The sequence below is a fragment of the Echiichthys vipera genome, assembly GCF_963691815.1.
Source record: "Echiichthys vipera genome assembly, chromosome: 11".
In the NCBI taxonomy this organism is placed as follows: Eukaryota; Metazoa; Chordata; class Actinopteri; order Perciformes; family Trachinidae; genus Echiichthys; species Echiichthys vipera.
In genome coordinates this window covers 10,800,454-10,824,873 of record NC_139836.1, presented here as the reverse complement: position 1 = coordinate 10,824,873, position 24,420 = coordinate 10,800,454, and the positions used below count along the sequence as shown (strand labels likewise).

Below are 24,420 nucleotides of genomic sequence, written 5' to 3'. Positions count from 1 at the left end.
TCCGTCCTGATTTCTGTTCTCTCCCCCCCCCCCCCTCTCTCTCTCTCTGTCTTCTCTCTCTCTCTCTCTCTCTCTCACTCTGTCTCTCTCTCTCTCTCTCTCTCTCTCCATCCGTTTTACTCTGCCTCTCCCTGAATCTCTCCCCTGACTCACCCATCCCCTCACTCGTCCCCAGCCCGCACGCGCTGTAGTAGAAATGTCAAGTGCTACATTTGCATGCATATTAACGGGGCGTGAAAGAGTCGATGCCCGGTGTCTCCCAGACTCTCTGATTCATCAACTGTCACCAGGAAGGTCACAACAGGAGAAATAGAAAGGGGAGGTGTGAAGGGGTATGAAGAGAGAGAGATGTCGGGGTGAAATGGGAAAAGGTGAAAGGAGAAAGGAAAAAGTAAGATGGCGAAATAAAGAGGAGCGAGATAAAAAGAGCGGCATTACATTGGAATTCTAAGTTAACATTGGCGAGTGAATTCCAGATTTCTCACAGCAGCTGAGCAGTGTTAAGCCTCAGTAATACTGCCTTGGAGTGTTGTAGCTCTTACCTCCAACTGTAGGGGGCAGTGTGTGATCCTATTACTGCGATGTTGGTGGTCACGGCAGGCGTGCAACCAAATTCTCTTACCAAGCCCCTTCGACCCCACAGCAGATACAGACAGGATAACAACAGTTCTTAAAGTGAGACAGAAAGAACAATAAATATGGGCTAACAGTGCCACTGCCCTTACACACACACGCACGCACACACACACACACACACACACACACACACACACACACACACAAACACACACACACACACACACACACACACACACACACACACATCCGATATCCTCATGTGCTATTCTAACAGGCATGTGTCATTTCCATTAGGCAGTGTTGAGCGGTGATAAGCCGAGGGCGTACAGTGACGGAACGAGTGTCAACTGTTTTCAAGGCCCATGACATTTACACGTAAAGGGATATCAAACTTGGATCCCTGTCATAGGTCATTTCTCAAAGGTGTGAGTGCACACACACTCGCACATATAACCCCAACCCCCTCCATTTCTGCCTCTGTCTCAGTTCCTGTTTGTTTCTCTGTGTCTCTTTCTCCAGCCAATCAACCCGTCATCGGTAGAAAACTTTGACAAAGGAGTAGAAGAAATGTTTTTTTGTTTTTTTTCAGATTAAATCACAGGGCAGAGTTTTCAGCTGTTAGAGCCGTGAATCCATTCTGCTTGGACTGACGTTTAAGCTCCTTCTAGGACAAACACAATTTGGCTGTCAAATCAATGAGGAGAAAGGGAGAATGGGTTGGGGGGTAATGCACAGTATGGCTAGAAATAAAAGGATGTAGGGGAGAAGGGAGGGTTGGCTTTGGTTTGATGAGATGTGCCGGTGTGTTTCTATACGTTTGCAGGAGAGGGGATTGTATATTTGATGGTTGATTGAACATATTCCACTTGTGTGGACAGCTCGAGAATATTGCTCATATTACTTCAGCATCGCTTCTTCCCCTCACTCACCTTCTCTGTCCCTAAATCTTCTTGTTTGTGTACGTGTTTCCCTCTAAGCTAGTGATTCGTGTGAATCAGTCTCTCTAAAAGGCTTGTAATTGATTCTGCTGTAATTGGTCAATGACAGGAGATGCTTTGGCAGAAATGGTGCATAAACACGCCTTAGACACAATTTGCAGGATCAATGGAAGGCAGTTTGCTTGGGTGTGAGGGAGAGAGCTAAGGGGGAAGGGGGTGATGAGGGAGCAAAGGAGGGTGGGAGGAGGAGAGAAGGAATGAAATTGGGAAGTAGGGGGGTCTCTCCATCTCTCACTGCAGCACAGGGGTTTTTAAGTAACTCCACCGTGTCCGATTGAGGCAGGAAGGCTGAGAAAGCTCAGCAGATCAAAGACTTTTCAAACGGCTTTCTTTCTTTTTCTTTTCTTTTTTTTATACTGTCATACTGTGTTTTTGTCAAGTTGTGGACTCGCACCGCTGGAGAGTTTTGAAACAATGGAAGAAAAAAATAAACCCCATTGAAATGCTAATAAAACACTCCATAATGAAAAAAAAAAGTTAAGGATTTGCCTGTCATGATGCTGTTTACCTTTTTGTTGCAGTTTTACTCTTTTATTCCCCTCTGCATTAGAAATACAGTGCTCTCATGTTAATAATAATTTGGTTTCTTTGTGTGGGAAAAAAGTGGGCAATTGTCAGATAACTGCTATCTGACTAGGAAATATTGTCTCCATTGTTGATGCTCCAGTTACAGATTTAACTGATTGATTGCCGTCTTAAAGGCCAAGAATCAACATTTTTACAATATGATAAAGGCCCCTATCATAATTTTGTGCACATATCAAAGGGCGAAAACCATAAAAAAGGAATCGGATTATTTAATTTGCCGATAGCTGTTTACTGTGATACTAGGCTTATTGTTATTGATAACAGGTCAGATTAAAAATGAATCTACTGTAGAAATGCTAAAAATGTGACTTCGAAGATACATGCAGCTCACACAGTGTGTGTGTGTGTGTGTGTGTGTGTGTGTGTGTGTGTGTGTGTGTGTGTGTGTGTGTGTGTGTGTGTGTGTGTGCGTGTGTGTGTGTGTCTGTGTGTGTGTGTGTCTGCACACAGGGTTACGAAGTGCGGAAGATAACAGCCATTGACCAGGATCTCGGCCGACCAAGAGGCATCGGCTACACCATCATCTCAGGTCTGAGTCGCACAATCAATCTGACATCCACAGCACAGAGAGAGGAATCGATCACCTCTTATCATAATCCCACAGCAATAATAGACAAGTCTCATCATGCACAACAGTCAATAACAGCAGAGAGCAGCCTCAGAATTGGAGAATAGGCTTGCCTGTAAGCAGTTATTAATCACTGTTTAGCGCAGTTGTGTGGAAGTCAGCCTTCATTTACTGTTATCATTCACAAGCTGGCGTGTGCTGGCAAAACAGGATTATGGTTTGTCAGAGTGACAAATTTAACCTTCAGCAGAAGAGCATGATCTCATGATTTGTTGATGTTGCCTACTTGTCCTGTTCGATAGTTTTATAAGATGTGTTACACAACCAATTAGATAAAGAGATAAAGTGTCAGTGCTAATGACTACCTTATTGGGCCTCCTTCTACAATCAATAACTTGTGCTGGTATGACTATATCTGAGAAATTTTCTTCAAAGGGGACGAAAGGGAGCTCCACTTAGCACGTTGCTGATAAGGTTATAGCAGTGATGCTGCTTTAATACTCCTGAAGAGTTTTCTTACCTCTGCCAAGGACATGATGTTTGTGCCTGCCAGTTACTTTGTCTGTCTGCCTGGCACAAGGATATCTCAAAGAGTCCTCTAACAGATTTACATGAAACTTGGACATGTTAACTTGGGGGCAAAAATCTTGAAGTTACATTTTGTTCATGGTCCATAACTAGTATTGTCACTATGAAGTATTTTGTCTCTGGTAAGTTTACAGGATGAAGAAATCAATTTAACATAAACTTTTGATGGCACAAACTTTATTTTGGGGAGTAACATCAAGTGGGAAAGGCAGTTAAGTGTTTGTGAAGGTATTATTTTATGCATATTTGTCAAGTGGCCGCCTCTGGGGCTGAAAAATGAAGCCAACATGGAATCGCCAAAAGCTGCAGTTCCTCAAATGGCCACTTGACGCTGGCTCCAAAAGCAAGTCAATCAGCCTGGTACAAAATACGGTTTTGGTCTCTATAGCTAATTTCCTTGCTCAGGACAACTGGATAAGGTTTGCTTTTAACTCACCCATTTATATTAGATTGAAGTTCTGCATAATTATGGGTAAAGTGGCTTTGAGTCATAGGTGGATGCCATCACAGGTGTGGTTTTTCAGCAACCAAGCTTCATTTGGCCCGCGTCAGCTCCACCGCTCTTCACCTCTTTGCCCATTTTTGGATTAGCCTAGAGTAAGATGGACAAGATGGCAAGAGCCCACACTGAGCACAAGGCTCTTCAGAAACATATGGGTGAGAGACCAAAAAACCTTTGACTATACTACATCCCCCTGACCATGGCCACTGTTTGTGGAGCTTGTGTTGAACTTGCATGAAAAGATGAATGTGGCCACACTAATGTGAGTAAAGCTACAATAAGCAAAAAGACTGAGATTAACTAACGAGGGACACACTGAATCTACATGCACTCTGGTGTTGTGATTAGAACTAGATTATGTCAAAACTCAGATAAATGCAACTGTCACGTTTACACCGAACTGGTTTATCTTACTCACAGTAAGTTTGTAATGGAGAACTCAGTTACCACCGCTCAGTAAAATGACAATAACAATATTTTACATTAGTTATGGCTGTAGCATCTATGTAGCACCTTCAGGTTTCCTTTTGTGTTTATAATTGTGCTCACAAAGGTCAGAAGGGGATTTGGAGTTTATCTTGATGGATTTAATCCGCAAGTCTTACCCAAATCTGGGTAATATTGATGTATCTGTGTGCATTAAAGCCACTGAATGTGTCTATCATTGGTCTGAGTGTTTCAGAAATAACTTCCTGTTCACCTGATATTTACTTATTTGATCCAAATGTCTTCTGATTGTTCTTGAAAAAAATGATCAGTATACCAGGAAACAGCTGTTTTAACAAGTTTTTAGAACATGCAGCCCTTTTGTTCCTTACACCTCCTAGTAAACTCCAAACTTCTTTTAAGATAAAACAACAGTATTACTTGGTGGTCCATCGGCTGGTGTACTAATGCTTTAATACCCCTGTGGGGTGTTCATTTTCATCGCAAACATTTTTATCCTGAAGGACAAACAATCCTCCGAAGATCCTTCAGGTCTGAAACATTGATCTGTGTGGTGAAACTAAACACCAGTCGGGAGGATTACAGCATGTAGACTGTATCCTTTAAACTCTGTATGCCCCCTGTCGAGCCCAGAATGGTCAGGATGAAAGGACATCGGTGGCTCCAGTATTGCCAGCTGGCTGATAAGGGCTGGCACTGCTTGATAAGCCTGCCACATCATGGGAATTTTGGGTGATGAAGATATTCATTGTTCTACCATCTGCTGAGTCACTGCCTGACCTCACAGCTGAACAAAGGAATTTGACCCTGTGTGTGTACATGCATGTTAGTATGTGCAAAGACATGTATTATTTGTGAGTTTGTGTCCTTCAATGCATGCATGCACAGTCCAAAGCCCAGCCCACTTCTTCATTGAGCTCACCATAAACACTTTTGTCCCATTCAGTGCACACACCTACTCAGTCTTACTTACCATCTGCTGCCACATACATGGTTGTGTGCGTGTTGTGTTTGCTGCAAAGTTGAAGGGCTGAGTTAAGCTCTAGAGGAGAAGAGCATTAAAAAGACATTAATTAGGTGTTGCGATGTATTCCCAGTCGTTGCAAAATCAAGAGTTATAGCACCGCACTAAGCCCTTATGGAGATAGAGCCTGTAGGCTTGATAAAATCATTATAAGTTTGATAGATAATTGAAGTTGAAGGGTGATGCAGTGCCAATAGATAAAGGGGGAGGGTAAGGTTGTCAGATGATTTTCTGTGTGTGTGCGCGTGCGTGCGTGTGTGCGTGCGTGTGTGAGTGCGTGCATGTGTGCGTGCGTGCATGTGTTTGTGCTCTTACATGTGTACTTTCAAAAATGTCTCTGTCATCCAGGCTCATCTGCTCTGCTACAGTCAGATTTGTGTGAGGGCATGTTTGTTGGCAGACTTAAGTGTGACTCTGCACAACGCTTCTCTTGCCTTCCCGCTCCTCGCCCCGAGTGTCCTCAGAGAGTGCAGCTCACTCCTGCGGGACTCGTCTCATTAGTTCAGTAATTAAGATAAACGAGGTTTTAATTGCAGCTGTGATTTATGCTAATGATTGTGGGACTCAAGATGAGGATTTCCTCTCCCTTCTCCAATCAGAGGGCAGATCTGGGATTTGATGTGTACAAGAGATAGTAGAGCATCGCAGCAGTGCTCTGCCTCTAATGTTGCAGTTGTTATTGTTTGTTGTTAAGGTTGAGATTCAGGGGGGCAGTGCTGATGGTAAATCCTTGGTCCACAGGGTACGATCCCTTATTGGCCCTCTAACCTACTGGTCTTTATATATCAGAAGCTTTAAGCTCTCAACCAATCAGAGATTTCTGTAGGCTTTTTGCTACCAAAATGCTCCATGGAAAACAAATTATCACACCATTGACAATGAAAATAAGGAATATATTACTCACCCTTAGTGGTTGCTGCCTTAAACAAGCATGCAAATGGAGAGTTGATATAGATTTAATGACCTAATACTCATCATTGTAGATACTACTAAAATTGCTCCTTATATTTACCCTTTTTACACGTACCAGTGACAACCAAATGTGCCACTAATAATGTAAACCCCTGAAAGTCTAGATTGTGATTTACAGTATTATCAAAGCCTAAAGACCAGCTTAAAGGGAAATTGTGGATATTTTGAAATGGTTTGTCTGAGGTACTTATCGATAGTCAGTGCATTACCTATTTGTACAATAGATGGGGGTTTGGAGGAACAGGCAGGAGGACAGGCACAAGAGCTAAGCAATGTTCTGCTGTGGACGGGAGCAATGGCAAAACACAATTTTAGCCGCCTAAAAAAAAGCTCATAAGAAAACCGATATCAGTGCAAAAGCATGCTACAATTCATTGCATAGCTCCTGTATAGGAGTCCTGCTATTGATAACACCTCTTACAACCTCACTTCAAAACACCCAAAATATCCCTTTAATAGCTTCATTAACCATGTGACATATGCTTAACAAATGAGATAAAAAATAATAGTTTCACGTCTAATCATCCTGTAATCATGTAAGTACTTCTTAGATTGCTGAGAGACACGCCGGACTGAAATGAAATCACGGGTGTGAGAGATTCTTATGATTTATGAATTTCTAATTACTGCAAGCCTTTTTATTAGAAAAAGACGTGCAGAGTCACTGATAAATCAATATTGAGCATTGCAAAGTTATGGAGGTGTTCTGGCATTTGTCACTTTTACCTAGCTCTCTCCTGGTACTGCTAATGTTCAGCCCAATATTTGATACGTGATCAAATCCAAATGCACTTCCACGGATCTGAAACTATCGCCTCAACATTTTCTGTATGACTGTCTCCCCTTCATTACATTTTCTGAGTCAGTTGAATTTGGCTACTGGCAAGTGATGTTTTTTTTCATTTGCTCTAAATGTGCATTAAAGATCTGTTTAAAGGTTATGTTACAGGCTCATGCTGGAAATTGGCCCATTAGGAAATGCAGGGAGGATTGCGGAGGAATTTGTGTGCGGCTATCTGTCTTGAGTTGCAACCATGATTTCAGTGAATCAAATATCTGCTTGCTCAGTGTTGTTTCATTGGTTGCTATGGCACCAGTCATTGTCAGGAATGTTAGATGGCCTTTTCCTGTAGCATACAGTTCTAGTCTTACACCAGCATGATCACCATGTTGAACCCAGCTCTCACATTGTTAGAACAGTAAACAGAGTATGAAATAAACATACTGTACTAGTTCACCTTGTAATTAAAATTAATTCTGTAAAAAACAATTATTTGTAAATGAGACAGTTAGACAATCATATATGATATACTTTGTTGCTCTTGATTTGACTTGCACAGGTTCAAGCAGGTGTGTCGTTGTTCACAGGTATACATTTTTACAAAAGGTAAAGACCAAGTCTTGTATAGACCAGAAGTATTCATTTTAAATCAATGAGATCCAGACCCTTAAATTTCCTCTAAGCGCAAATCTGAACCTTATAATGTCTAAATTGCGTCCTATAGCCTCGCCTAGATCTATCAAATAAAACGTAACCTTCCATTTTTCAGCAATTTCTATTGTCATTTTTAAGTAGGATACTTTTACATACGGACACATTTAACTTGTTTGGCACTTTCACTGTGTGTAAAACAAATAGCTATCTTCACCTTGAATACAATTAGTCTGAGCACAATTATGTCCCACATTTCAAGTAGAAGAAAACCAGACTGAATTTTTAAATAAGTGTCCCTTTTGGACAAAGTGCAAACAGAGCTTTGAGTAACAGTTCAGCTCCTTTTCTCTTTTCTTTTTTAAAACTACTTTTAGTGAGAGAAATGGGCCTTTGACTGCTGCCAGTAGATTGAATCTTAGCTTGTCTTGGATGGATTAGGAGCCATTATCATGCACATGTGTAGGTGCTCAGTGGTGAGCCTGGAACTGATCTTAGTTTTAATAATTGTGATAGCGGGGAAAGGTAACTCACAGCTGTAAGTTGATCCAAACATGGTCAAGGTGTGTAGTGCTACTGTGGCTTGACCGGAGAAACAGCTCAGACACTACATGGTCGTACCCACAATTGAGGCCACTGAGATCCGGACCTTGGTACTTTTACCTAGGTATAAAATAAATGTTGTGAAATAATCAATTAAAAATAATTTTAATTTTCTGGAGCATAGTGCACCACCTTCTTATTACTGCACAATCTTGGTGGTTCTCTGATCACGGTATGTCATTAACATGGGAAATCAGACAGGCAGCTGTATCTAAGCATGATACAGGTAACAAGAGAATGTAAGTGGGCTGATTCGAGTTCTTTCATGCCCAGACATCATCTAACGAATGTGTCAGAGTGAATAAACTTTAGCCAGGCAGCTAACATTAATTATATTCATCCAATGGTCTGATAAACCATGGACTGATTAACTTTTAACCAAAGTAATTTTAATACAATTTGTGAAAAGTGTTCATCAATACCAATCAATCAATCAATCAATCCCATACATACAAATTCAATCAATCTCAATCTTCACACAAGGACTTGCGTAAATTAGTAGAAGCTGAGCTTTGATTTCCGGATTGTAGTGTAGATCATTCAGTGCAACATCTAACCTGATTCTCATCGTGTATTACTGCTAGACAGATCATTTATGCTGGTGCCATGTGATGTGATGAAGTTTTAAAGCTATTGTTATGCAATTTTTGCGCTCCAACTGTAGTAAATCACCCATATTTAGATCAGGGGAATGCAATTTCTTCCGGGAAACATGACCCCAGCACTGGGAAAAAACAGCACTCTGTGAAGATTATTATTTGGTCTCATACATTCTTCAGGTCACACGTCTGGAGAGACTTGACAATCGGTCTGGGTCCAGACCACGGTCCATCATTTGATGTAATGCCAAGTATAGACCCTTCAGACCAATTTCAGCAATGGGCTTTTGCAATGAGCTTGTATTCACATGTACAGTATATTACACCTCAGCTTTTGGCCAACTGGTGCAGCAACAAACAATCCCAAAACATAAGCCATTATTCACTCAGACCCACCCCCGAGGATGACCAAGGCAGGAGCACAGACGACCTTGACTCACACTCACACACACAAACACAGAAAAAACTGAAAAATAAGGGAAGAAAAGAGATCACATCAAAGTATGAAATATGAAAATACCCTATTTTTGGCCCACTGGATGTAAAATTTGCCTCTTTAAAAGAGCTTGGCTATCTCTGATTCCTATTACAGAGAGTTAGAGGCCAACAAGTCTTGTCCAAGACTATTGCTGTCCGTTAGGATAAGAGTTAAGCCCTAATGTAAACTTTGTGTAGCCTCTCTGCTGTGCTTTAATGATGGTGTAAAAACAAGCAGAATAAAAGTCAGCCTTGTGTCTCTGAAAATGAATGGACATTCCCAAAGCCTTTCATATCAGTCTCTTGTTTATCAGTGTGTGCTTGTTGCTATCTCTTTTGTCACACACAAGCACAACTAATCCCATCTTAAGCCCTTTTCCGTCTCTACCCTTTTCTTTCCTTTAAGATGATCCTTCTTGTCTTGTTGCATCGTCTCCGTTTTGGGAAACTGCAGCAAAGAAATTGTCTCAAAGCCAGCCAACTCCTGTTCTCACATTCTCTTGCCTGACCGCATTGGATTTTAATTTGCAGCAACTCAAGCAGGATAATAGTCTAAATTGATAAAAGATGATAACTACATTTTTTCTATTTTCTAAAAAAAAATCTACACTTCTGAAGTTTGTCAGAGGCTGCTGAGTGAACACATATTGCACAATGTTCTGTAGCCACAGGCAACAACTGACTTCAATGGCCGTTGTCTGGGACAGCATGAGAACACCTTCGCACAGGAGTGAGACCGGCAGCCCTGTCCAGTGCAGTTGATGTGAGTGAGATGACTGGCCTTCTCCTAACATATAGGTCAGACAGGTATGGCCACGCCATTTCCCGTCTGGACGAACTGATAAGTAGTAAAGGCGATTATTTCCCCCTCGTCTGCCTTTTCACCCATATCTCTCTCCTTCAGTGCTGCTTCATCCTGATGCTCTGATTCCATACTTTATACCTTGTATCAGCAGGTATGCTGTAATATGGACAAGGCTAATGCCTGTTATTCTATGGGGAGCTTATTGTGACTGCAGCATCGCTGGGATTTCTCTGGGTTTTCAATTAGACGCTCTGAGGCTCTCCGTAGCGCGTTGCAATGTAATCTCTTAGAGAAGGAAGATAGTCTATGGGACACTGATCACAACACAATTCAAAGGCTGGTCGACTCTAGTAGAGCCTATCAGTTGTGAGACCTCACTGGGTTATGATATAGGTTTCATACAGTGGGTTTCCTCATTTCATCATCTTCTCTTCATTCATCCCACAGTTACATGCACTTAACAATTCATGCTTCAAGTTCAGATTAAATATCTTAAAATTGGACAAAATCAGACATTTAAGTTTATTTTAAAAAGAAAACAAGCAACAATTAAGAAAATATTACATTATATTTATTTTTATTTATCTACGGGATAAAGAGGATAACTGCTGGCTTTGAGAAATGTTACCTTGATTTTATCTGCCTCTGAACAAGCACATTTCAAGATGCCAAACCCAATTTCCTCTGCTTTGTCTTTTAGCCAGCTGTTGTTTTGTATGAGGCATGCAGAAACAGATTTTGTATCGTCTGGCACACTATCAGATAAGAAGGTGAATCCCAAAAACTTTAGTCTTCTCTTGGATACATAGACAAAAAATTAACACACATGCATACACAAAGTGAAGAAATAAGACAACACTGCCAGCTCGGTGTTCTGTTGAAAACAGAACTTTTGACACCTTGAGCTCACAGATCAAAGCCAGTAATCAATAGTTTGATTTTATTCCATTCCAAGATTGTGGATCGATACCTTTTGTCAGCATCACAAATTCTGGCTTTTGCCTGCAGGACGCAGCACCCATGACCTCCAAAAAGAATTTCAAATTTTGACTCATCAGACCACAGGACGGTTTTCTATTTGACCTCGGTCCAGCTTAAATGAGCTCAGGCCCAGAGAAGGCGGCATTTCTGGATCTGGTTTATATACGGTTTCCTCTTTGCATGGTAGAGTTTCAACTTTCATTTGTGGATGCAGTGACAAACTGTTCACAGACTATTTTTGTTCCTGAGCTCATGCAGTGAGATCCACAGTAGAATCTGTCTGTTTTTAAGGAAGATCACTTACATCCAAAATTGGTTTTCAACCTTCTCGTTCCTTCCTTGCTGGTCATGATACTAACCTGTTGCCAGTTAAGTTGTACTCCATAAGATTTGAGATATCTTGTTTCTACCAGCCTCTTAGGTAGTAAGACGTAACTGCAGGCGAGCCTGTATTTTCCAAGCTCCCACCATTCTCCAAGTGTCCACTAGGAGTAGTTTACACAATAGAGCAGTTTCTCATTGGGGTAGGGGTAAATAGGCTGTTTTTCACAGCATTATTAAACCTTTTTAAGGCCTGTTTACAAAAAACATTCTAGTTTGTGTTGAATATCAGTTTAAATCATAGATCATAAATGCTGGCTGCCTGCACTTTACTCCCGGAGCCTCTGTAATCTCCGCTAGAGACACGGAGTGCCCTGTCAGTCTCTACCCTCTAAAAAATCCTGTTCCAATTAAAAAAAAAAGAAAAGAAAACAGTCCCGGTCCCAGAAAAAATCTCAACACTGACTGCCACTCCCGTTTATCTAGTAACTAGTTCTGTTAGCCTAGCTCCTGGGCAGTGGAGCTAATGTGGCTAATTCTGTATACATCAGCCAGATGGCCCATCTCCCTCCCCCCAACGTCACATCAAAGCCCTTTTTTGGTAAGAGGAAATGAGGAGGAGGCAAAGTCTGACAAGATGGCAGCTCCCGGAGGCGAGCATTGGATCAAGTTGAGAGAACGGGCCCTGGTGGAGAGGCCACTTCCGTTTTGTATACCGTCTATGGTATTTTCAGAGCCCTCCATCTTGTCACGTTCACAGTCACTGTGTTGACAATTTTTAATTTCACATTTTTTGCTCTTTCGTAAACTTTATTGAAACACATTCACATCTCTACTTCCAGTCTGTCACCTATATGTTACCCTCTTAAATCCACACACACACACACACACACGTACCTATTATACTTCTGCTCTTACTACAAGCCTGTCTTAAGTTGGAAGTTCCCGATTTCCGGTTACAAGTGAATGCAGCATAACGTTATTGATGAGTTGGGCCGACAGACCAACCGCTGTCAGCAGCTTCGCTAACATGGCAGCTTATTTACATTTAGGGAGGGAATGTCGCCACAGACACTGATATTGGGATAATCAGCAAAAAGGCAAGTACAAGTGCTTTCATTAGTGGGTCATGTGACCAATCACCATTGTTATAACTCACTGTTTGATAGATAGTAACTTAAAAGACAATTAAATAGATGGAAATCTTACGGAGTACAGCTTTAGCTTTTACCAGGGGTTTTGTTTTAGCATTTCGCTTCTGTCCAGTCTTTTTTTTGTCACTATCACAACTTTTTTAAAACATGCTGCTGACATCAATTTCAAAATGAGGATATCATTTTCAAAAAACAATCACACCCCTCAGCTTCAACATTTGATATACTGTCTTTCTGCTATTTTCAATTAAATATGGTGATTCAATGTTTTGCAAATCATCATAGCATCCCAACTCTTTCGGAAACAAGGTTTTATTATAAACAATAGAGGATCGTCTAAACTATGTATTATATAAATTATCGGATACTGCCGGGCCACTTGAATAGACAGGATGTAAACAATTAAACAATTACAATACATTTTCTAAACTGCCTCCCCATCCTCCCATTTTCTGTCTTGCTTGAGTTTTTTTCACTCAAGTCCCAGTAGTATCAAAGATTAGAGTTAAATAACTCAGATCTCTTGACACTCAAGTGTTAAAGTTTCAGCTGAACTTTGGAAAATCAGGGCAGTGTGTGCCATTATGGTCATAGTCTCAGTTGAGGGTTTGGGTGGAGACTTGCTCTGCACAATGTCAAACTATTTGTCGCAGTGGCAATCCTTTGCAAAGCTAGACAATTTTTTGAGTAAAGGTGGAGGTTAGCCATGAAAGAAACTTCTCTGTTTCACGATGAATGTAGGGCGCCTGATCATTGGCGCCTCCTCAGGGTGAAGCAGGAGGAGCTGCTAGTTATAATTGAGGCCTCTGCCCCTCCTCAATGACAGTAGAAGTGCATCTAACCAGTGATGCCAACCACACATAATGATAACTGTGAAAAAAAGAGGTTGCTTTCATCTGTCATGTATTGTCTTCAAATATTTGTCCTTGAACCTTTTTGGAAGAAAAACTTTTGATGAAAGTAGTTTGTTGAGTATTCATGAAATGCACCTCGTCTGCCAATGGCAAGACACCCACAGGGCCATTATCACTCCACATCACACATCCAAAAACACATACAAATGCACTGATGGTATAACTGTCATACACTGAGGGGTGTGTGTCAATGCACCGGTGAGAATGTGCAAAAGCAAGTCAGTGTATATGAGAATCTGAAGACAATAACTAAAACCTCATCATCAACATGATTTGCCCGTAGGCGTAATCCTGAAAAGTGACACTAATATGTGTACATTTAGCAAAGTACACAAAATCTTAGCCCCAAGACTCTGAGCACTGGCTGCATGCCATGTCACATTACTAGAATGTTCCAGCGCCCCCATGGTGTTGTCACAAACTAGAGAAAACAGTTGTCACTGGCTTAGTCATGGCGATTACACTTGGAGAACTCCTGCTTCTGCTGTCCTCAAAAGCTCATTGCTTGGAGAAAGTCATTGTCATCCTCTTGTCACATGCCCGATTGAACTCATCAGATCAAATGCCGCATTTCCTCTGTTCTCTTGGGCAAGCCCCACATAATAACTACACATGTATGTTTTCCACTTGTGCGACTCAATACACTTTATCTCTCCCGTTTCCAGCATATCCATTTTCCCCTCTCTGTCTCTGCACTCACTCTTTTGTAAGTAGAGGAGAGAATTTCAATGAGGAAACTGTCGTCAGTAAATGAGCCTTCATTTCTTTGTCCGTGACATAAGAATTTGTATGCGTTTGTCAATAGATAATATGAAATCTGCACCAATGCTTTTCTTTATGCTTTGGTAATACTGAGATTATTCAAAGTGGCAAATTATTTGGATTACTTTTATCTCATAATTGTAGTATTGCCTATTGAAGTTATTACAAAATATACTAAATACGCACCACAGGGAAATAATGGCTGTTTTTGTGAGTTTTTGTGTGCATGCATGCTTGCGGACATTTATTTAGGGGTGTGTGTGAGAGTGCATTTATGTGTGTACTCTACACTAGACAAAATCATAGCATGGTTTCTCATTTTCCAGTCCAGTACTGTTGGTAATGTGAGAGCATGGCTAATCCCCCGGAGTCGCACATCATAGAATCAAACCCTGCCAGTAAGCATCAAATACACAAACACATACACATACACAAACACAAACACACACATACACACACACACACACACACACACACACACACACACACACACACACTTACACACACACACACACACACACACACACACACACACACACACACACACACACACACACACACATACACACACATACACACACCAAACACACGCACACACACACACACACACACACACACACATACACACACACACATTTCTTTTTCATACATATAGATTCAAATTAGAAATACCTTAACACACGGAACACAAACACCTCCACTAAATAAGTCCATCAAAGATGAATAGGAAATGTGCATTTGTTTTTGCTGAGTGGAGTTTGAGCATATCAGTGTGCAGCAGTTTCCGCCCTCTGGGGGTCTAACCACAGTGTCCCGGTGGATCACTGGAGAACACTTTGTATCAGCAATTAGAATATGATTATATTTTCTTCTCAGTGGGACCTGAGAGTCAATTTGTTATCTGTGTAATTTCAGTATGTCTTTCTGGTCAAGCTTGACATAGCGGAGCTGAGGTGAAGGGCTGTTCTGTGGAACCTTACCGGGTGCATAAAGAGAGCAGAACCAACAGTCTGCTGTTACCATGCACATTTACATTATCGGACCCCACTGGTGTGATTTTTCAGGTATGGCTGCTTGTGTATAAACGCCACTTGCTTGGCTAGGTGAGTGCCCAGTCATCTGGGTAAGGAGCGGCTGTTGGAGTAGATTGGCAGGCAAGTCAGGCCAGTGAAGCTGACAAACCAATTTAGAGGCATGATGTCCACTCTGAGTGGGTCTGAGTCCCAATCAGGAAAAAAAGAAATGTTGCATCAGCTTATTGTCACTGATGCATGATGTAAAAGTACAGGGTTTTAGTCTTACAGTAAAAAACTGACCCCCTAATACGCTACTTGTCCCAAACAGTTACTGTAGGACCCTCATCTTTTTGCAAGGGAACATTCAATCTCGTTGATTTTTTTTTTGTTTCACTGTTTATTTTCTGTGTAACCCACATTTTGGGGAGACTGTCCTCCCACCAAAAAATGTTATCAGTGGTTTCAGAAAATGGTCTCTCTCACCAAAACGACATGTTCATGTTCAATTGACAAAGCCCTCTGGCAGTGTTTTATTTATTTATTTATTTTACCCTCATGTATTCAGCGAAGAACAAATTTTCATTTGATGTTTTCCAACAGTCAATGTTGTTTTCTTGTTGATTGCAGTTGTTCTCTGACCTTAACCAGGTTAACAAAGGTCCCCTAAACTTTTTTTTTCAACCAAAACTATGATCTTTCCCTCTCCCTAACCAAGTCCTTATTGTGCCTTAACCTAACCTAACCTTAAAGTGCATAATCAGAAAACAAAGTAGAAGTACGCTTAAGGATGATTTTAATAAAAATTCTTGTCAGCATGTGTGTATTTTAAGTTGGTTTAATCATGTTGAGAAATATATATGATGGATATACTTGGCAGTAGTTTTTGTCCCTTTTACCTCCCTCCCTTTCTCCACCTTTTGGCCTCAATCCAGGCTAATTACCCGAGGGCTCTGCTCTCTCTGCTGGCCTGCCTTCCATTTCTACGCCCCCTCTGTGTGCTTTGTTCTGCAGCCTCCTTCTTCTCCAGCCCAGGCTAGGTACAGGGCAATAATAGAGCAGTGAGTGGGGTGTGGGGAACACAGGCGAGGGTTAATCCGTTGACCCCAGCCGTTGTGCACTGTAGATTTACCATCTGACCAGGTTTCTCTGGAGTCTAGACCTCAGCTATCACTATAAACTATCTGAAAGAGTCATTCTTAATCCCTCAAAGTGCAGTTCAAGGTTCATAGTGTATCCTACTTACAGAAAAAAACTGTGAAATAATACATGAATTCAGAGAACATGCTTTTTGGAGGCATGTTGGATTTAGTTTTTGCACATTAAGTTTTGTCACATGTACTATAGTGTCTACAGTGACTACAGTAGTGGCATACAATGTACTAAAATTAATATTATTATTTTTATTATTATATATTTATCAAGTCAATGTCATTCCCTTGAAGGGAAATTTGATGTGTAGCCAGAATTAAAAACACCATAGTAAATATTTTTAGAAAATAATAATAAAAGAAAATAATCACCGTAAAGGAGACTGCACAAAACTAATGCACAAGAAATGTAAATAACTTATTTTAACTCACATATCACGTTTATATTCACAAAAGGCTTTCTTTTAAATGAAAGGCTTAAATGGAGCCGTTGTTGTCGTACATTTCCAATGGAGAAGTCTGTCTTTTAAAGAGAGAAGAAAAGTCATAATTTGATCAGAAACCAAAGAGAAAGTTGGTTAATGCTATTATGACCCAGGCAGTGAATGAGCTAAAAAGAGCAGTTGCTAGCTCAGCAAGAGAAATGCTAGCCTTGCATGGGAAGTGTGTAACTCTGCATTTAGATCATTTCATGAATCCAAATCCAAATCGGGTGATATCACTTTTATCGATTCCGTAATGATTGGCCTAGCTTACATTTAAACCTGCCCTGTAAAAATATTACGGGTATGATGATGATGATGATGTGCGTGTTTCTAGTAGATAACAATAAAACAGTACATGGCAAACAAGTTATTAATGGTCATAATGTAAAAAACAACAAAAACAACAAAGCTGCTTTTGTTACTATTTAATAGTATTTTAGTAATTTAATGATATTGTCTTCTGAATAAATTTTCTTTACTGTTTTTCATCTAAATGTTCACTCCCTGTCTCTTATTAGAGATTCAGCCTCTTCTTTCAAACTGATAACCTGGTATTTGTTATGCATTCATATTCCCATATTTTTCTACTTTTACATCGACAGGGAATGAGTTCACTGAGCCTGTTTGCTTTTTCCATCTAGAGATTATCCTGTTTAAACATACAGTTAGTACAGAGGAGTTGCTCTTCTGTCAGCTGGTAAGAGCGGTCTATATTAACAAGGCGTAAGTGAATTAGTTCCAGGTGGACTGACTGTCAGAGCCCTTTCATCTGGCTGTGTTTGCTTCATTGTTTGCTCCACTGAGCAGATCGCTCTGATAACATTCACATGTATGAAGTGTCTGCCACTATCTCAAGATTGCACAGGGGCTTCTTCAGGTCTCATACATACAACACATGTGGCAGGCACAAAGAATGACAATGAAAGGCATTCAGTGTTTCTGAATAAAAGATGATTCATCTGAATTGACTGAGGGGATGTGTGGAGTGGGAAGGAGACACCAGGCAATGCAGAGGGGCATCACCAGTGGAGAGTCGAGGGTGATTGGGTGTATTTTCGTTTGTTGTCTCCATCTGCTGGGTGCAATTAGCAGGCAGCAGCCAGAGAGAGAGAATGACAGAGCGTGTCAAAGAAGAGTGTGAGAAAGTTAATGAGAAGGACTGTAATTTTTAAAAAGAAGAAAGGGAATAAGAGAATATAAGAAGATGACTCAAGTGGTCTCAGTCTAATATTTTAACCTGTGTAATTGAAGTTAATAGAGAACACCAAGCACACTTGAACTTGTTAATGAGAACAGAGCAGCGTTCATAATTTGAAACGCTCCTCTTTGAAGGAGAGCATAAACTATAACAAAGTTATTGCAGTTCATCAGCCCATGTGAAGTGTATCACTTTTGTGTGCAACCTTATTGTCTTGAGCTTTAAAGTGTCTTGTGCTTCAGAACTTGGGGTGGGGACGTAGTCTCAGCAGCTTAGCATATTCATAGTAATTAAAAAGCATACTGCATTTTCAAAATTGAAAGTGAAAGTGAGTTTGTGATGCAACTTGAATTCGGTGTATTGAGAGTAAACTTGGCTTACATCCAGTAAAGAAGTGAAGAAGGAATAGATGATGAAGAAATGGGAGGCAGTGGAAGGAGGGCGGACGGTGACGGATGAAACAAAGGGATGCAGGAGAGGCAGCTTGTGGACAGGCTGGAGGTGGCGGGTCAGCCAAAGGCAGGTAGAGAGACAAAAGACAGCACAGCAAAGGCCGTATCCATATTGCATGAAATCGAGACATGCACATAGCTCATCCACCGCCTTCCCGTCCAGAGGCTCCTCGCTGCATCCCAGGGGTTATGTTGAATTATCCACAACGCCAGTTTCGTTTGTCCCTCTGACTTTCTTATCTCTGGCTCTCTCTCTCCCCATCCATCCATCCAGGAAACACCAACAGCGTTTTTGCCCTGGACTACATCAGCGGGTCCCTGACAGTGAATGGCCAGCTGGACAGAGAAAACCCACTCTACTCAGCAGGATTCACTCTCACTGTCAAGGTGAGCTACTGAATGGAAGGCGGTAGGGGGATGGAGGGATTGTCGCAGCCAAGAGAAGGGATTGAAAGTCTGTATTGCCAGTGGATCAAGGGAGCGCTTTGATATGATAGTGTTTTAAATCAATGAAGTGTCTGGGTTTGATATAGCTTTAAAAGACCTGCTGAATGCTGTACTTGACCCTGACATATTGTGACAGTCTTTGAGGTAGATATACACTGCTATAACTGGTAAAGATTTCAAAGCCAACACTTCACTGACTAAATACAAGATCCTGCAGTACCATATGTCTTTAAATATGCTGTGTCAATAAGCCTCTACACAAATTCTAGTACCTTTATTGGGCTTGTCAGAGAAGGCATTTGTGTTTGGGATTCTATCATAATATCCCCTACAGAGGCTTGTGTTCAGTGTACATCCAGGAGCAATGGAGGACAGAGGGAACAGAGGGGGACATGATAAAGGAACAGGAATTAGAGTCCTCAGAGTCCTCAGAGTCCTCAACGCTAAGGGTTGCTTTGTTCCTCTCTTTCTTTTTTCTTCTGTTTGAAACAGGTGCAGTCTCTGAATCCCTCTGTCCCTCCACTGAGCCTAAAGTCGATCTCTCTTGGCTTTTTAGCATGTCAGTCCTGCCCTCTCGCTCCACCCCAAGGCCTTCCCACCTTGTCCACTCCACCACTTTCTTTTTTGTCATCATTTCTCCTCTTCCAGTATTGTACACCAAGTGTTTCCCACAGGGTGTGAGAGGGTGCGTGAAATGGATTTCCAAGTGGAAGGATTTGCGATCAAAGACATAGTTTTTTCCATGTAACTGCAATGTTACTTTTTGATGGCATGTCAAGTCAAACCGTTTGCACCTGTACAGCACAGTAAATGGCCTTTAACAGCAACTAATGGCCTCAGTAGCACTCATTTATTTACTCGTGTAGCTGTAATTACTGCTCATAAAAAGCAGGTTGTATAATGTTTTTATATGAGAGATACAACATTGAGATACAACTGGCTTTAAGGTTTGATAGAGAAAAAAACATACTGGCTTACGGATTTCAGCCTCAGTCTATCTTTTTAATTGAAATCAATAATTACAAAGAAGAAAAGTAGAATAAGTGAAAGTGCTGAAAACGAAAGGAATATCGGCCAAAAAATGTATTTATAAGATATAGATTTTCCCTCTACATTTTCTCTCCCTCTCTCTGCTTGTGCTTTCTTAGGTGGTGCTACTATTGATTGCAGTATGCCATAGTAATGCAACTAATTTCTCAACTTCAGGCAGCTTAGATAGTGCTGAGCGTGTTGCGGTGGAGGTCAAATGATTCAGTGGCTTTGGGACGGGAGAGGCTAAACTACCTTGATTACCCAGAGACCAGCATGTTGTTTCTGCGTCTTCTCCTATTGCATGTGACACATTTCCATCAATAAAAGACCAAAGATGCCCATAACGATCTTTCTCTTCATTTTTTTTTTCATTTGAAGACTTCTTCAATAGGTAGCCAGAAACAGAGAGTGTGTGTGTGTATTGCACTCCTTTCTCCTAAATATAATTGCGTGTAAGTGTGTGTGTGTATGTACGTGGATGTGTGGATGTACATGTGCTGGCCCTCTCTTGGCCTCACTTTGAGCCTATTTCTATGATTGCTTTTAGTCCGTCTGTCCACTTTTTGATCCAATAAATGAACAGCTGTAAATACCTGGCTGAAATTGCGTGCTGACCACCTCCATCCAAAATGACATTTCAGTGCAATAAAATCTCTCTCTCTCTCTCTCTCTCTCTCTCTCTCTCTCTCTCTCTCTCTCTCTCTCTCTCTCTCTCTCTCTCTCTCTCTCTCTCTCTCTCTCTCTCTCTCTCTCTCTCTCTCTCTCTCTCTCTCTCTCTCTCTCTCTCTCTCTCTCTCTGTTCCCTCTGTTGTTCTCTATAAGGCCACAGAGTTGAAAGATGATCGCAGTCCATCAGACGCAACAGTGATGACCACCTTTACCATTCTGCTAATTGACAAGAATGACAATGCCCCAAAGTTCAACAGCTCTGAGTACAGGGTCCTCATCACCGAGCTGGCCCAAGTGGGCTTTGCCCTTCCCCTCTTCATCCAGGCAGAAGACAAGGATGAGGTGGGTGGATCAGATCCTAGTGACTGGCACTGTCACAACATTCTCGACACTGGGCTGATACTCTTATCCAGATAAGGTTGCAATGACACTATGCTGCCTCGGTATCTTACAATTGTTAGTGGAGATGTCCAAGTCAGATCCTAAGAACCCATACCTCTGCATTCAGACACAGAGAATGGCAGAACACACCGATTCTCTGAGCTCCAGCACACAGAATCTGTTATCTCTGATCGTCACTTTCACTGGTTAAAATGTCAAATGTCCCCGGCAGCAGTTAATGGAATTAACGTTAATTCCATGAGTAACTTGATGACAGGCCAAAAAAACACTTGTCTCTATGTCTGTCAAAAATAATTTGTGAGGGAAGAACTTCCACACTGAAACACCACTGACTGACAATATAGGAGTGCCATTTGTAAGACATTTTACACTCTTAATTTGATCGGATAACATCTCCTACATTAGAGTGCTGCGAATTTTGTGTTTTTATTTCTTGGTTTAGATGTATCTGTTTTATAAATGTAGCAGCCAAAAAGAACATTAGCCAGCCTGTGAAACTACTTGCATGGCAGCAGTGTGTGTGTGTGTGTGTGTGTGTGTGTGTGTGTGTGTGTGTGTGTGTGTGTGTGTGTGTGTGTGTGTGTGTGTGTGTGTGTGTGTGTGTGTGTGTGTGTGTGTGTGTGTGTGTGTGTGTGTGTGTGTGTGTGGACTGTCAGCAGCAGTGTACAACAGCATGCTTAAGTGTGTCCGCCACTAGTTGTATCTATCAACCTACTGTGGTGACAAACAGTCACACACTCAGACACCAGCACACACACAGAACATTTTTTCACTTTACACTTGCTCTGCCGCTCTGTCTCTCTCTCACTTTCTCTCTCCCTCTCTCACATGTGCACATGCTCACTCACACCAGCACATTGAACTCGACTACAATTTAATTTGCTCTGGAAGAGATGGGATAGAGCATCAAATTATACCTAACGAGGAAAATCAATCACCTAGGGTGCAGATAAGCCGAATGCTAGTCAACTCTGATTGATTCAGGCACAGCAGCCGCCAGGGTGGAATTTGACAGATAACTGCAAGTCAAGTGGATAGAGAAAAAGGTGGAGACTAAAGAGAGACAGGCATGAGGAGAGGAGAGGAGAGGAGAGGAGAGGAAAGAAGGAACTCTAAGAAAAATGGTTGAACAGGAAGACGCCTGCAATGGAGCAAAACCAGAAGTCTGAATAATTGGTGGAGCAGCTAGGAAAGGAGAGAACGGCACACAGCAGAGAGAGGAAGCGAGAGATAGCAGAAGTATTTAGCAGCAAGTCTGTTTATTCATTTCGAGGGTGGGGTGTCGCAATGACGAGGCAGAGAGGAGAGTACCACCTGGCGTGATATGGTGTCCTTCTGGAGGTTACCACCCAACATTTTATCACGACCAAAAGCAGCACTCAGTGTGGAGAGTTATCCAACCGCTTAACATGACAGTATCTCCAGCGTAAGAGTGGGGGAAAGCTATGCTAATTCCGAGATGGCTTTAACCAGATTCACCATAGATGCTGCATTAGAAAGCACTCCCATAAGACCAGTCCATTATCACCCAAACTAACTGCTTATTTGTCATAATAGAAAAATCCAAATGCATTAGGAAGAGTTCAGTGAAGCAGGATTTAACACAATGTAACATGCAGATGTGTTCCAGTTTTGTTCTGGAGATTTAGAAATAGCTTTGCATTGTGAACCTGCTGCCATAGTTCCAACCCATACATTCATCCCAAGGAGTAAAATCTATGAGACGCTTTTTGTCTTGTGGTTTTGTATTGCTATTTTGATCCTTTAAACCTGCATGTCAGTGCCGATACACACACCCGTTCACACTCCGCTACACCTATGCTTTAATCTCACTTTTTCCAAGGGTGAGGGATTATAGGCAGACATTTCATTTCTTAGACTATGACACAAGTGGTAGTTACCTCTCTCTCTGTCTGTCGCTCCCTTCACATCCCCTTCTGCTCGGTTAGCATCTATAAAACTTTTGCAGCTGGAACTTGTCACTAAACTTTGTGGCAGTCGCATCTGACAGGGTGCTTTTATTGGGGGCTTCTAAAGGCAGGAGCAAATGGACGGGCAATTACATTTATGGGCAGTTTGAGGTGACATCCCTGCATATTGGATGGTCTTTTAAATAGGAGTCATCAGCCACAATGGTTCTCCCAGAGATGAAAACAAAAACAAGGGGGCTATTTCAACCGCCAGCATAATGCCAATCGACCACCGCACTCGTCTTCCTCTGTCTGCCACAATGGCTACATGATTGGCCGCCCTGCAGCTTTATATATGAAGACAGGAGGGATCTAGAGATTTCTCAGCTCAAGACAGCCACAGGCTTCTCAGGGCTGGGTTGTCATTTTGACCCTGACTTGGTTTATATTTACACACGATGCCTTCGTACTTCAAGATTTTCTTTTAGAGAAGTAAGAGAAAAATGAAGTTTATAGGTCTTTTTTGGAGGTTATTATATACTAATCTCGGTATGCAAACCCACCGGTAAGACAGAACATAATCAGACTCCATGGTCATATAACCTACCATTGTCTTTTCTACATACAGTGAAGCGAGCCTGAAACCAAGCCCAAGTCAAGTGTATCTGTATTGGGGTAGATAGTCATGGCTGTCGTCAGGGATCACATCATCTCCCCGTTTTCTCTCATAAAACACACACTATGATGATTAAAACACACGGTTTCAACCTTCTTCGCTGGCTAGGTAATCATCCCAGTCGGACATACTGTGTACAGCTCGGTGGGCAGTGCAAGGGGATTTACACCATGTTGCACTCAAATGTCCATTTACATAATGCGAAACCGTACAGTGCAGGCTTTATGTAGTGGGAATGAAGAAGAATGCAGATGAGGAGACAAGGGGTACGTGTGCTTATGGTCAATGATTTGCCTTTTATGTCTGTTGTGCAGTCCAACCTTGTCATGTCCATTTTTATCACATTTGATGGTTTTTGTTATTGGCTTGTCTCGTACTCCTTTTCCTGCAAAGTGCAGCTCTCCGGGTCAGTTGTTTACTGCACCCTGAAATAATTTAAGGGTAAGCTTCCCCAATGCCATTAACAGCTTCTTTACCAGCACATTGGATGCAACAATAGGAACAAGCTCTTTCTAGAGTCCATAATGTACAGTATTGAACATTTGATGGTATACAGACAGTATATGTGCATGCATAGAGCTCAGAGAGTTGTAAAAATCATTACAGGTGCGAGGTTACTTTACATGAAGATATTCAAGGATGTTTTGTGAGAAGATGCAGAGATAGAAAAG

The 24,420-nt window shown here is 41.5% G+C and overlaps 1 protein-coding gene across 1 annotated transcript in view; it reads left to right on the top strand.

Moving 5' to 3' along the window:
• cdh23 (cadherin-related 23) overlaps positions 1–24,420 on the top strand; it is a gene marked incomplete at both ends in the record, with an annotated part of 172,866 nt that overhangs the window by 70,654 nt on the left and 77,792 nt on the right. The window contains 3 exons of the mRNA XM_083923263.1: positions 2,616–2,694; positions 18,888–19,000; positions 20,915–21,103. Of these exons, the coding sequence (XP_083779389.1) occupies positions 2,616–2,694; positions 18,888–19,000; positions 20,915–21,103 (381 nt within the window). The remainder of the gene's footprint in view (positions 1–2,615; positions 2,695–18,887; positions 19,001–20,914; positions 21,104–24,420) is intronic.